Source organism: Stylophora pistillata, chromosome 5 (genome assembly GCF_964205215.1).
Source record: "Stylophora pistillata chromosome 5, jaStyPist1.2, whole genome shotgun sequence".
Taxonomy (NCBI): Eukaryota; Metazoa; Cnidaria; class Anthozoa; order Scleractinia; family Pocilloporidae; genus Stylophora; species Stylophora pistillata.
The window spans coordinates 18,955,716-18,970,715 of NC_142523.1; the positions used below are offsets into that span (position 1 = coordinate 18,955,716).

Sequence of the window (15,000 nt, forward strand, 5' to 3'; positions counted from 1 at the left end):
AAACGATTCAACTTTAGCCGACTGAAATCGCCGCAGAGTAGAATCCCGCAACCTGGGAATTCTCCCTCAACAGTAGTCAAGGATGCTGATAGATAGTCTAACAAAGCAGTGTCTCTGGCGCTGTCGTTGAAGAACGGATGGTATATCGTGGCCGTGATAACGCAGGGTGTCCCGCGCGGGAGTCTTTTTGGTCTTAACCACGCCCAAAGAACTTCGTACTCAGAGTCTTGTAAGTGATCAAGAGATCTATACCTGATCGAGTCCACTATATAGAGCCCAATCCCTCCGTGAATGTCCTTGGTGCGGTTTCTAGAAATAAACGAGTAACCGGGAATGTGGAGGTGGTTTCCGCTGATGGTGTCCCTCAGCCACGTTTCGGTAATGAACCCTAAATTTGGTTTGTAGTCCAAGATGGTAGAACGAGCTTCGTCGATCTTCGGCGCCAGAGACATTGTGTTTGCAAGCATCAAGCTCATACCAAACACGCTACGCGATTCAATGGGACGATCCGTGATGGCTGGAAACGTATTTTCGTCAGTCCGAGAGTTTGAAGTGCTCGTTCCGTTCTCGGGCAACACCGGCGGAACGGAAAGGTTGTTTGTTTTGTTGGTTTGAAAGGTGTTACCTTGAATATTTGATAAGCTCGACGAGCGGTTATGCAAATTACTAGATTCGTGGTCCAGTGCAGCAATTTGGTCAGAACCCATGGAATCATCTTCATTTGGAGTTGGAGAGACGTTGGCACGGAATTGTCTTGCAGTTCCTGGGCACAATACACTGTTACCTCGCTTTCTGCGACCGCCACGGCAGCCCCGACGTATGGATTTTATGCGAGTGATACCGTGCTCAGTGAAGCGACGCCACAGGAGTGGACTCAATAAAGCCGGGGAAAACGACGCTAACTGTTGAAGTACTGGTCTTGAATACGTCAAAGCCATGTTTTTGGGTTTGGACTAGATTTGAAACTTAAAATGTTAATAAATCTCTCTAAAAAATAGAGGGAAAACATGGAGCGTGAAAGGTCGTGCGCTGCCAGCGAGGCGCTCTCCTGGGAATCCCAATCCCAGAACTATCAATTCACTGTACAGTACAAGAAAGGGAAAGAGCTCTTCGTGGCCGACACTCTGTCTCGTGCACCTCTCAATGGTGGAACCCAGTCCCCCTCCAGAATGACGCAAGACTACGACGTGTTTCATGTGAATCTCACACAAATGGATCTGTCACCAAACCTTGTCAAACCCGGTACAATGAACCAGATCAGAAAGGAAACTGAGAAAGACCCATCACTAATGAAAATGAACAACATGGAGCTTGGTGGCTGGCCCCTCCAAAAGAGTGAGGTACCAGAGGAGATCAGAGCATACTGGGACCTCAGAGACGAGATCTCAGTATATGATGGAGTGCTTTTCAAATCTCATCAAGTCATTGTTCCCGCATCACTCAGACCCGAGCTCTTACAGAAGATACACAAAGCACACCAAGGCGCCGACAGTAGTATACGAAGAGCCCAGGAATCCGTTTACTGACCGGGAATGCAAGCAGCAATCAGGCAAACATGCTTCTCATGCGGTGTGTGTTCTCAATACTTAAGTGAACGGCCCCAGGAACCCATGCAGTCACATGCCATACCGTCTCGGCCATGGGAAAGAGTGAGTGCAGATCTGTTTCAACTAAATGGCAGTAACTACCTCGTGCTTGTGGACCACTATAGTGACTATATCGAACTCGAGCCTTTAAAAAACACATCAGCCATTGCAGTCATACGAGCCTTGAAGCGAAACTTCGCACGTCACGGCATTCCCGACGAATGCGTGACAGATAACGGTCCGCAGTTTGTCAGCCACGAATACGCACGCTTTGCACGTGAATACAGATTCACCAGCATTAGATCATCTCCCTACCACAGTCGAGGAAACGGCAAAGCCGAATCTGCAGTCAATATATATCTGTGGACAACCTCATGAAAGCGCAGTTTTGAACACGATAAGTAAGGGTCAACACCCCCACTATATCTGTACGTCCCTCACAATCGTTTAGTGAGAAGTTATTATTTTCTCTGTAGTACCTCTGTCGGCGGACTTTTAAAAACACAAATTTGATAAATCAGTCGCGCGCTCTTGACCTGCGTAACTTTTGCAAAAAAAAAAAAAAAAAAAAAGCACGGCCAGGAATTTTCCTTGCTTTTGAACCGCTTTATGCTAATTTGGAATAGGGTGTTTTCTGTGCGTGTGTGTGTGTGTGTGTGTGTGTGTGTTTAAGTCTTTAAAGTACCCCTTACCCAAAAACTTGTTTCGACCAAATAAATCTCATTTTCTTATGCAAGGAATTATCGATTTTTATGTAAGAAATTATCGATTTCTAGGCGTGACGGTCAAATCGTGCCTCGCCATGTCACTCGATCGATAATAGTAGAGAGTCGAGAATGTGATTCTCAACGCGTTGAACGGAGAGTCTCAGCAAATTGAGAGATATTGGTCCGGAATTCCATCATTGTCTTGCATATAGAATAGATAGAATAGAGGAGATGGTGTTGTGTGTAAATGAGCAAAGCCCATGAACATTCAACTTTTAATTAAAATTACCTCCAATATCAATGACAAGGTATTTTGATCCAGGCCTTGCAAAAACGTCAGATACATTAGCATCTCCTTTCTCTCTGATAAAATCTCTCATCTTCATTTCCCTACAGTAAACAGAAGCTGCTTCTGGTTCCAAGGCAATAACCAGCTGACCGGGTGCATCCTTTGATACTATTTCCGCCTGTGACAAATACGATAAAACAAACAAACAAACATGAAACGTATCAAAACAAGAACTATGTAACAATTCACTCCCTCCCCCGTGACTCTCCAAACTGAGATTGATATCTCGGATATGTTTACTTCAAGAAACTTGTATTCCCTTGTTTCCTTTTATAATTCGTTTCATGGTGACTTTTCTTAATCTAATCTTCGTTGGAGACCTTTTAGGGAAGCCTTCATCTTCATGAATAATTTCGGCGCTCGAACTTCACATGAATTTTAACACACATACAAACACTGAATAAAGGGGAAAAGTTTCCAAAGAAAGTGTAGCGGTGCATCAGTGAGGGAGTGTAAAAATTAACGAATGGTAAACACCACAGTGTACACTGTTGAGTAATGGTGCACGCGAGAGGTTGCTAAGCTCGAAAAAAGCGTAAGAGTTATGCGAGGCGATGGCCGAGAGCGACCCTAGCTCCTTGAGTACTTAGCAGAGCTCCCAAGTGCGTCCAAACTCAATACTGTACACTATGGCGTTTACCATTTGTTTTATAACATAACATTGATACATTGTAGATAGATAGATAGATAGATAGATAGTTTGTCAATAACCGATTTGCAACCAAAAGTTGAATTATACGATTATTTACAAGTTTCAAACATTGATAATTACGTTAGACTAAATGTATTAAAACAGCAATGAGAACACTAAATATATGTTCTAAAAAAAAAACGGTTGTATAAAAACCGTTCAAGCCTTAAGGGCATTGAAGGTAATAAAACTGTTACGAAACTTGTTCGTCTTAAAAACTGGCTTAAACTTCCGCATATTTCTTAGGTTAAAGGTACATGTGTTGCGAGTAGGAAGAAGTTCATGGAGCTTGTTCTGTTCATTCTGTAAAACATTCTTAAATAGTTTATCAACTAGTTTCTGGCGGCGATCTGAAAGTTTAGTCAGGCCTGATTCAGCCAAGGCCTCATTATATGAGTAAAGAGGAAAAATAATGCGCGTAGCCCGCTTTTTTATTTCTTCAAGTTCGTTGGAGAGGTACACGGGAAGGCCGTCATGGAAGACAGGACGTGCATACTCTGTAATCGGACGAATACAAGTGCAGAAAAACTGGACTAACTCACGGGTACCAAGACCAGAGTGTTTAAGCTGAGATAACCAATACAAGCGCTTTTTAGCTTTCTTAACAATGGAGTTAATGTGACAATTCCATTTCAAATCATTAGAGATGTTAAGGCCTAGTATTTTGGCACTAGTAGTTAGGTCAAAGGGCTTGTCATTAACAACAACTGGATCGAAAGAAGTAGGGTTGTTAGTGTTAAAGTTTATGAGTAGTTCTTTGCATTTCGTCTCATTTAATTGAAACTTATCCTCGGTCGCACGGTTTGCTAGGGAGTCAACAGCAGCTTGAATGTGACTGTCTTGGTTCTTGCTTATCGTCTCTGAAATAGTGGTATCGTCAACATACTTCCAGAAATCGATGCCAGGAACATCCAGCTCGTTGATCATGATGATAAACAGCCACAGCCCCAGTTTTGTAGTAAAAGAGCTTCCTTTTATTTAACAATCTTACGTGACCAGAAAAAAACAAGCGCGCGAGGAAAACTAGTCTGCATTTGCTCACGTCAGCAGCGTTCACCCATGGGCAAATTGTGGACGCTGAATTGACCAATCAGAGCAATTTGGTTTTGTCATCTGAGTTTATAATGTAAATTGGCCACCGTTGAGGGAGTTAGTCGAGCGTTAGCCCTACATTAGAGCGAAAGTCCATATTAGTCTGTTGTGCAAATACATTTAGCTATTAGTAAGAAATAGTCACAAACTAGTTAAACAATAGAGTGTTTCTGTCGAGGAACTGTCGGCTGATAGTTACCCCGGGGAAATTTGATGTTCTTAAAGTGCTACTACGATCAAATTTGGGGTTTCATTTTTTATTACATATTTCGAAAATATATGTAAAAGTGACTTACCGTGCCAAGTTTGGAGTCGAAATATGATCTGGAAGTGTGTTTATTTGCACTACAATTTTCGTAAATGTCCTGCCGCCATTACTCGATTCAGAAAATGACCGGGAGTAGTATTTGAAGGAGTTGGGGCGAGATGTGACGTAGAAACATCAATACGGCTAAACAAGGTACACAAACGTGGCTAATTTCGCATTCAGGACGAGATATTTTTGGAAGCTTTTGGTGGTTCTTTCTTCGCTTTTTTGAATAAAGCGAAAGTATGCCTGGTAGACGTTGTGTTGTTCAGGACTGTGGAAACATAAAGAACGATGAATTGGGGATTTCATAATTCTCCTGATTCGGGCAGCGTTCGACTAAAGTGGAAAAGGTTCGTGTCTATTCATCGGAAGGATTTCAAGCCAGTGGGAAAATTTGCTGTGTGCTCCTAGCATTTCACAAGGGATTGTTTTACGCTTGCTTTTCCGATGAAAGGCATGAAAAGAAAGTTGAAGAAGGGGACGTTTCCAACTATTTGGAAAAAATCCTTTGACACACTATTAAAGCGGAGTCGACGATCGGTGAGTGAAATGACAATGTATTTGCGCTGTGCTTATCACCATAATATTTATTTCCTCACTTACCTGTGACATGATTTTTTTCTGGCATCGTTGTTCAATATTCGTGTAATGAATGCTCCGACTATTTAGACTTCCCATATGGTTGTATGTGTTTTCATACTTTTCCGCTTTCTTCTCATAGTTACAGTAAAACGGGCGTTGGCGAAAAAATGGGTGTTTGCGCTGAGTGGACGTGAAGTCAATTCCCCAATTCTCAGACCTTTCCACTCAAGCGTAAAATTTAGAAAAAGTGAAGCTACATAGAAATCCGGCTCTCTACTTTTTGAGATATTACCTTGCTGTTACTTTGAGATTTGACAGTACTCCAAAGTTCCCTCCAAGAAATCAGCAAATTTTGAGTTACACGCGAGTCTTTAAAACGACCAAAAATGGACTTAGTCTGATTTCTACATTCTATAAGTTCGGTTACTGTTTGCGGGTTTTTTTTTTTTTTTTCGTCTGTATTTCAATTCTATTCTCACTGCCTGCAAATTATGCATACATTTTAAGGCAAAGATGTGGTTACACCTTGCTTCCATTTCTAGTTTTGAAAACATCGACATAAAGCTCACAAGGCTGACAGAGCAGTTCGAGCACGAACACCTGCAAAATAATGTGAAAAATTTGTCAAACGAAAGAAAAATACGTCTGTATAAAATCATTACTTGTCTGACCGCTTTAATAAAACTATCGCATAAAATCAGGACTACAGTTAATCACATAGCAAAGATTTTACGACGGGTATTTGAAATTGGAAAATAAAAATATAAATCGACATTCCATTATAATACCATACCATTCATTCGCTGGCACCTCTCCCGAATATCTTCGCTGAAACTGTTGCTCCTCTTCTTCTTCGCCGTGAACTCTTTCGTTGTAGACCGCGGCTTCTTCCTCGGTGGCAAGAGGTTCGTAACTGTCGTCGTACGGCGCAAATTCAGAAAATTCCCCAATCACTTCGTCAACTATAAAACTTTCTTGATCACTTTCAGATGTGCAGGAAGAGGAATCCGACGGAGATGACATCTTAAACCTCTTATAAACAGCTCTAAACACACAAGCTTTTCCCAAATGCGAATATTTTGGTTGATGCTTCTACGTAGCAGTGGATAAATCACGTGGTCAAACGCAAGACCGCTTTAAAAGATCCCGCAGGCTATTGTTTTGCGAACTTCGTAATGGCGGACGGTATCTACGCACTTTTCAGTGGGAAAAGGGGCAACTGTCAGACCGATAGTTCCGAGACATAAGCACTCTATTGTCTTTACTGGTCACCTCTAAATTTTCTTCCGCACGCCAGTCAAAACCCACTAAACGCAGATCAATAAAATATTTGTTCATGCATACAGCCTGTCACAAATGTCAATAATCGGCAACCGTACATTGGCTAAATAATACTTTATACCTTTCAGAATTGAGAAGTCACTGTTTTTCTGATCTGCCTAACTTCGCGGCCGTCAAACCATTCAAAATTTTTCACGGATGAGTACTACCCATCCGGGTATTCTCCGCGGACCGGCACTATGGGCTGATAATGTCTCTCCATAGATGAACACTATTGCGTCACGTGATCAATTTAAACCAATAAGAATCGGAGAAAATTTAGTGATGAACTATAACTTTCAGATTTTATACAGAATATAATCTAAAATATGATAAAATAGATTCATGAAAATTATGTTACTTTAATAATAAGTCAAATGCCAAAGAAATGATCTCCATTTTGATCTAGACATATGTAAAAAATCTATACGTAGACATTTTTAGAGGCTGTGTTCGGAAAAATATGCAGATCAAAAGAAGTTTTGGGGTGCCATCAAGCCTTATGTTAATTCCCGAAAGAATGTAGACAATAGCGGAATAACATTAAAGGAGGGAGACAAAATCATCAGGAATCCTCAAGAGGTGACCGAGACATTAAATAATTTCTTCACAAGCTGTACTCAAAGTACCAAAGAACAAAATCAGAACGGCTATCCAGTAGATTTATCGCACATATCAAATAACTTAATAAGCAGGCCGAATGTGTCACTAAGCAACACTAATCCAACAGAAGTTTACGAAGTAATGAGGAAACTTGCACCAAACAAGGCTTCTGGATGTGATGGGATCCCTCCATTAGCAGTTAAAGAATCGATGGATGTTTTATGCTTCCCTCTTAGTACACTGATTAATCATGTTCTAACTTCAACTAAGATACCACAACAGTGGAAACTTGGCGAGGTCACTCCAATTCTCAAAAAAGACTGCAGCCTATTAAAAACTAACTATCGGCCGATAAAGATTCTGCCAGCTTTATCGAAGGTTTTCGAAAAAAATGTTCATTGCCGAATAAGCCCGTATTTTGAAGAAATTTATCACAAATATGTGTTTGCTTATAGGAAATATCACGGCTGCGACTCAGCACTTCTTAGTCTAACCGAACAATGGAAAAAAGAAGCTGTTAACAACAAATTGATCGGTCTGGTCTCTATGGATTTGTCCAAGGCCTTTGACACCTTACCTCATGAACTGATTGTTTTGAAATTAAAAGAATATGGAGCATATGAAGCAACAACCACCCTGATAAAAGATTATTTATCCAATCGATTCCTAAGAGTGAGACTAGGGGATACACTTTCCAATTGGCAACCTATTTGCAATGGTGTACCACAGGGATCCATCCTCGGCCCTTTACTATTCAACATCTTCATTAACGATCTTTCATATGTCATCGAGAAGTGCACTCTGTCCACTTACGCTGATGACACTCAAATCTTTTACGCCGACAATCAACACTTCAAAATTAAAGAAACAATCAACAACGATCTTGTTAGTACTGATATATGGTTCGCACGTAATGGTATGAAGAGGAACAGTTCAAAATACCAGGTAATGGTGTTGGGAAAACACAAAGGAACTGATGAACCAGTGTTTAAGTGTGAGGAGTCACCACTTCCCATATCCAACACAATGGAACTTCTTAGCGTGACAATCGATAATAAATTGAATTTTGAAAAGCACATTGCTAAAATATGCAGAAAAGTCAGTCAACAGGTGGCTGTGTTAAAAAGGATGCAGAAAATGTTGTCTTTCGAGACTAGAAGGGATCTTTACAAAGCCTTCATTTTACCACACTTTAATTACTGCTCCGAAACGTGGCACTTCTGTAATAAGAAGTCAGCTGACAAGTTAGAGTTGGTGAACAAACGTGCGCTCCATTTTGTTTTTAGAGATAAGTCCTCGCCTTATGAGGAACTTTGTAAGCGTATCGGTCTCTCAAGTCTTCGTGAACAGCGATTAGCGAAAATTTTGTCCACTGTCTTTGAGATATTAACCAGTGATGCAGGACCAAAAAGCTTACGTGATCTTATAACAGTTAGGTGCTCCACTTATAATCTTAGGGGCACCACAATACTGGACCTCCCAAAAGTAAAATCAACAACCTTCGGGTTAAGATCATGGAGATATGCTGCATCGAAACTATGGAACGCTTTACCGGACGAGTCTCGAAAGATACAAACATTTACTAGTTTTAAAATTACTTAAAAACATTAGATCTCACGGGACTCTAGCGCTGTGAGGATCTATCTTTAATTATATTTCCTGTTTTTAATGATTACATTTTATATTTTATATATTCAACTCGGTGACTACATTATTAAATTATTATATTTTAATATTAGCTAGTTCTTAATTCTTAATTTATTTAAATTTATATACCTTCACAAGGCTTTATAATTCCCTTTTCTCTTTTTATTTCGTGGCGTACCTGTAAATTAGCTTTTAGCTAAGCGTTCTGACCACGTTAACTAAATTGATTGATTGATTGATTGGAAATCTATCGCAGAGAGACATCCCTATTCCAAGTCAAAACGGTCCTCATTTATTTTCCCTGTGCGGTTGCAGACCCTATGCGGCTTGCGCCATTTATATAGGCCAGAAGGAAGTATTAATAGATATGCAGGAGGAGAAATAAATTGGGCAAAAAAGATATGTACCTCACATGCAGCTTCTCTCATGAATTGCTTAGCGGCAGGTTCCCAAATGGCAGGGACTGTTATAACCCACTGAATATCCTTTTCACAGTACTGTCGGTCTCCAGTTCTCTCGCGGATAATTTCGATAGCTTGATCTTTAAGGTATCTTATCGAGTGAGCAAAAACCAACAAAGCGTCGAACAACTTTCCATTTTGAGCCGTAAGCTTGGTATTTCTGTCTAAAGTCTGTTAGAACAAAATGTTTGAATATATACTCAGATAACTTAAAGCCATAAATAATTTTCCTGGATTTTCATTCTTTCTTCTCGTTCGCAAGTAACGCTCTCCTTACTACTTAGACTTTTAGATATCATCATTATGAAAAATTATATCTCATTTTTTTTACTTGTAGTACCTCGTCCTCACATATTCTTATCACTTTTGGAACAATAGGAACTAGGAACAATACTTGCAAGGAATGTTTTTTGAAAATAAGATTTATTAATTGCGAATGAATTATTTGGTAGTCTGGTAGTCTTCTTCCCAAAATGAGAGTACTTTCGCTTAATATGAGGTAATCGCATATTGTTATTATTATTTTCTCATTTGATTTTGTGGTATTTTTTAAAACGATTCATATTTTCTGATTGTTAAAGAAAAGACTATGAAACATACTAAGACATGAAGGAAATAACCAGCAACCAAACAAAAGAAATACTAGTACTCCTGGGATTGAAAGGTTTACAAACGAGTTACAAGATCACAATGTAAAGCTGTAGTCGGTCAAACCACAATGGCTTTACCTTGGAATTATGAAGTGTCATCTTAAAATGTTTGAAGTAGAGATATTCCTGATCTTCGCCATTAAGAAAGTTGGCGTACTTTTCCTCTGCTTGGTATCCAAATGAGTCAAATTTCCCATCAGGGCGAAGTAAAAGAGAAGTCGGCGTTTTAAGAGTTGCTGCTCCCTGGTCGTATCCCCATTTTTTGTTTACATGGATTCCTCCTTCTCCTTTCTTTTGGTTGAAAGCAAAAGCAAAGCCACTGTATGTGGTCCCAAAGTCAATAGCTACTACGGCTATGTAAGGAGAACCTGCAGATAAGATCGAACCTTTAAATTTTAAGGAGCAAAGATTAGCTTAAAGTGAAATTGATATGCCCCAGCCAGGGCTGCGTCGAAAGCTAGTAACAGTATAATATTCTTACGAGTTGGAAGCTCGAGGAACTGTTTGAATGGTTTTCACTGTTTTTTTTCTGATTATGCGCTGAGAAATAGTATCAGTACACTTTGGCGAGATATCTGACATTATATAAACTCCAGTTAAAATATCCATCTAACTTCCGGCCGGAGAGCAAGAGCTAGAAGAACTCTCTGGTTCCTTGTTCGCTTTCGTTTCAACAATGGAATAACAAAATCTGACACTCTAACTCTTCACACTGATCAAATAATTATTTTCGGTACTATGTGAGCTTGGATCTTGGGTTTACATAAGATGTATTCGAGTACAGAAAACGAAAGTAATGTATGTTCCGTGCATTATATGCATGTTTCGTTCGTAAATCAAACTTGTAAATCAAACACTTGTGGCATTTATGTCGATAATTCCTGTGATCAACGGTTAATGATAACAGAAGGGTTGAAGCTTACGATCTACTTTAAAGAGGGAATGGCCATGGTTATTTTTCAATTCATTGCAAAAGGGGTTTGCTTGTCAACATCTACTCCAACTTTCTGTTTCATCACTAGATGCAATCACATGACGTTAACTTTGTGTTCCCCAGAAAATGTTAAATTACAGTTTGTTCGAGGAAGTTAAGGATTTTAAAACTCACCACTCATACTGCGTTTTATTTGAGGATCATAAGAGGCGAAGAATATGTTTTCAATCGTAAGCCGCGTCCATACATATAAAATGCTTCGGTGTTGTTCCAAGAGTTTTTTCCATGTCCTCTTTTTCCCAGAAACCCTTTTGCGTCAGATACATTTCAACATATTTCCGGTTTCAGTCGAAATCTACCGGAAGTGATATCATATAGCGATCCATTTACTGCTTCTACTTTGGCTTTTTATACTTGTCTGAAAATATTTGCTTAAAGGCAGAGTGAACGTAGGATGTGACGGCCCTACAGCAAAAACACACTTTAAAATCATAGCCACTAGCTCTTTAATCACCGATGAAGTTAAGAAAATTGTGGTGTTTGGAGAAATCGTGATCGATAGCAATGAAAGGGTTGTTCTGTATTGGTATAAAAGCTGAACTAGTTATCGTATCTTTATTAGGAACTTTATGCACTTAAGAAAGCAACGCTAAGGAAGACGTCGATAAAAAATGGACTCACACTTTCATCTAGGAATTTGCGAATGGCTGGATTTGTGTACCGTCTATTGTGGTGCTTCACCTCAAGTGACTTAAGCAAAACGTATGGAAGCAGCGTTGAGATCCAAATAGAAACTTAGATAATTTACGGACGGGGTTTCCGTTCTCAGACGAAGCAAACTTTAGTAATTTCATATGTAGAGGAAGGCTAAGAAATGTATCTCATTTTCAACGCATGTAATGAGAAATGTTTATGCCCATTATATCTTTATCTCCATAGTTTGGACAGGTCTAAAGAAGGGGTCATTAGAAGAAATTTGAAATTTATTTGAGCCAAAAATTAAGGGTGAGGGAACAACAGACAGTCAAATATTTTTTTTTTCATAGCAGGCCATGCCGCAACGATAAAAATACACGATTAATCATTCTCCTCCATAGAGAAGACGTAGGCTGTCATTTAAACTTGAACTACACACTTAACTCTTTGACGCTCCCACTGTCAATTTTCAAAACTGTATGTATAGGGCTACAATTACGAGTTTAATTACGAGAAAATCCTCCATAGATTTATAAATTTCTTAGCAAGTGGATCAATGATTAAGGTTACTTAAAAAAATTAAGTTGGAAACGTTTTTTTGATAAGTTACTGTCACGATGTGACACCTGTCAATTGAAGAGAAAAAAAGAGCATGCACGCTTTTGAATAAACAACAGTACTGGTATGACAAACACACACGAGTTAAATAACCGTGCGACGATCTTCCCGCTTGAAAAAGCACTCAGAGATCTTACGGAAAACATTGTTTATATCCAACGACGAGTGATCTTCGAAGATTTACCTCTGTTCCGTTTTAAAATGTCACGGAAAGTCAAATTGTAAGTGAATGCAAATAATTATGTGTTTTGAACTTGTCAGTCTGTTTGTTTGTTTTTTTGCAACGGTGTGTGTAAATCTGTCTTTCTTCCACCGAAAAGCTGAAGTCAGTGAGACTCTTTCCAGCTAGACACAAAGGAGATTTAATGCGACTTTTATCCATTGAATTCCTTTCGTTTCTGTTGCGAAATTTACAGTAGAAATGTCCAAATTCAAGAGACTAGCAAATACTAGGCGAAAGTGTAGTGCCCCACCAGAAATGTCAAGGCAACGAAACCTAGCCTTCCATAGGCCAAAGGCCCTCTCAATGATGTTTCGTGTTTTAGTGTGAGCCTTCTGGTATTTCCTTTGGGTTGCGTTGACACACTATCGGGCCTAAAAGGGGTCAGCAAATATGGCTGGATGCCATATCGACGATCCCCCAGCAGCCAACCATTTCTTCCGCCATCGCCTTTTAGGTGTATGTGCAGCATGCTGGCAGTAAAAATGGCTGAGTCATTGACACTGCCATGCCATCGTGAACAACCGTTGTGCATTGCACACTGCCATGTTTATGGCAGGAAAGCCCTTATGGCACACATACAAATGTTCCTGATTATTATTGATGGGTATCAAGGAGCCATCCACAGCAATCCACAGCCATCCACAGATAACAAAATATTTGTGGTAGGAACCAATTACCCGCGGCATTCCTGCTATATTGTAAAGTCAGCCATTGTTGCCTGTAGGACAAGGAAAAAGTATTCAATTTCTATAAATTTCAGACATCATACTTTCATCTAATTTCTTTAGACTTTAAGGGTTAAATGTCTCCCATTCCCTACACCTTCGAAAAGAAATTCCAGAAAGTAAACCTTGTAATTGTTTTTGTTCCTGGATTAACCCATTAAATTCCTAAACCAAATTAACAAATGGTAAATGCCATAGCCTACATTATAGAGTTATAGATGCAAGCAGAAGGTTGCTGAGCCCAAAAGAAGCATGAGAGTCACCCAAGGCAACTGAAGGCTTGAGTGCCCAGCAAACCTCCTAAGAACATCCATAACTCAAAAGTGTACAGTTGTGGCATTTACCATTTGTTTTATAACATATTCATTGATACATTAGAGCATTAAAGAAGTCCTTTCATTGAGCTACGTCACATAACCACAAATGTCATAAGCGTACACCCATGGGCACATAGTAGACAATGAATCAACCAGCAAGAGCACCTGCTTTGCTTTAGATAGAAAAACAATTGAGAATTGAAATTTGCTCACAAATTTTAAGGCAACATTTTTCAAACCTTTCCACACTTTGGCTACTTTGTAATTTACAGTTTAGCTTCAAGCAGTACTTACATTCAAATCAGTATTTCCTGTGGGAAACACTATCCAGTCCTCTGACATTCTCTCCAGGTACTTGGAGACAGCAAGCAATGATCTGCTGACTGACTTCCTTTTGATACTCCCATGGTATCAGCTATGAATTTTAGAAAACTCCCCGAGGCATAATAACGGAGTGATATGAGAACCTAAAGGGCATTGTAAATAAGTGTCACTAACAAAATATTTGTGGTGGGAATCAAACAGGATCTATAAAATCAGAATGTTCAGAGAGCAAGCAAACAACACCTACGGACCACCGAGGAAACAATGCAAACTTGAGAACTTTAAATTTAACTACAAACACTTAATTTCAGCATTTTATATTGACAGGAATTTCGCTTAAGTAAGTGTATAGAATATTGTGAAAAAAAAGGAAATTACAATTTTTTTAGAGTGATTTGATCGTTTTCTTCGGCGAATGTCATGCGTACTTTTCACCGATCCCCTATCGACTCTTCTAGCATAAAGCAAGCTAAGATCAATAACAATGCGACCGAAACAATTATGTGAATGGAGAGAACAATTTTAAAGTTCATTCTTTTCGTTTATCCATCATTAGTACTGTATACGTCTTTGTGTTTCACTCAGTTAATGCTATAAGCAACAATTGTCAGCATTTGTGCAACCCGGCCGCGTTTGATGGAAGTCTCCGCGATCGCTGTATTATGTTTATTTCTATCTGTATAATATCAGTTCACTAATTTCCTCCAAATAAAGAAAAAAAAACCAATCTGCAATTAAAGCATGGGAAACAGGTTTGCCTCGCAGTAAGATCAGGTTTGCGTGACAGGAACCCATTTCAACGTTCATAGAAGGAAGCCATTTTAAAGTCATTACTCGCGGCGAGTGATTGGCGTTAACATGACAAAGTGTTTATCTATTCAATAATTTTTTTCCGCTGCCGTTGTTAGTTGAAAAAAAACAAAATTAAATAGAACTTCACAGTTCTATATAGTTATATATAGTGTTTCCATGCAAACGCCTTCAAACGGTATACAATAAAACAACAACAACTACTTATGATGTTTACCTGGGTTTCCGGAGACAGTGGGTAGCTTCTCGTCGTGTTTCTCAGTAATTCCTCCTTTAAGCTCCTCAACAAGCCACTCTATCCTTGCTCGTGAGAGCCGAAAACGTTCAATGACTTTACACTCAGTCAGCCATATCG

General features: G+C 39.4%; 1 protein-coding gene across 2 annotated transcripts in view; it reads right to left on the reverse strand.

Annotated features, from left to right (window-relative positions):
* Positions 1-11,226, reverse strand: part of LOC111339508 (heat shock 70 kDa protein 12A) — a 28,380-nt gene extending 17,154 nt beyond the window's left edge. The window contains exons 1-4 of one of the 2 annotated variants that reach the window (XM_022946181.2): positions 11,107-11,226; positions 10,077-10,366; positions 9,295-9,519; positions 2,583-2,760 (exon numbers count right to left, since the gene is read on the reverse strand). In XM_022946181.2, coding sequence (XP_022801916.1) covers positions 2,583-2,760; positions 9,295-9,519; positions 10,077-10,366; positions 11,107-11,113 — 700 coding nt within the window. In that variant the 5' untranslated portion in view covers positions 11,114-11,226. Of the gene's footprint in view, positions 1-2,582; positions 2,761-9,294; positions 9,520-10,076; positions 10,385-11,106 lie in introns of both variants that reach the window. The other variant, XM_088760244.1, reaches the window with a different exon arrangement.
* Positions 11,227-15,000: the final 3,774 nt, after the last annotated feature.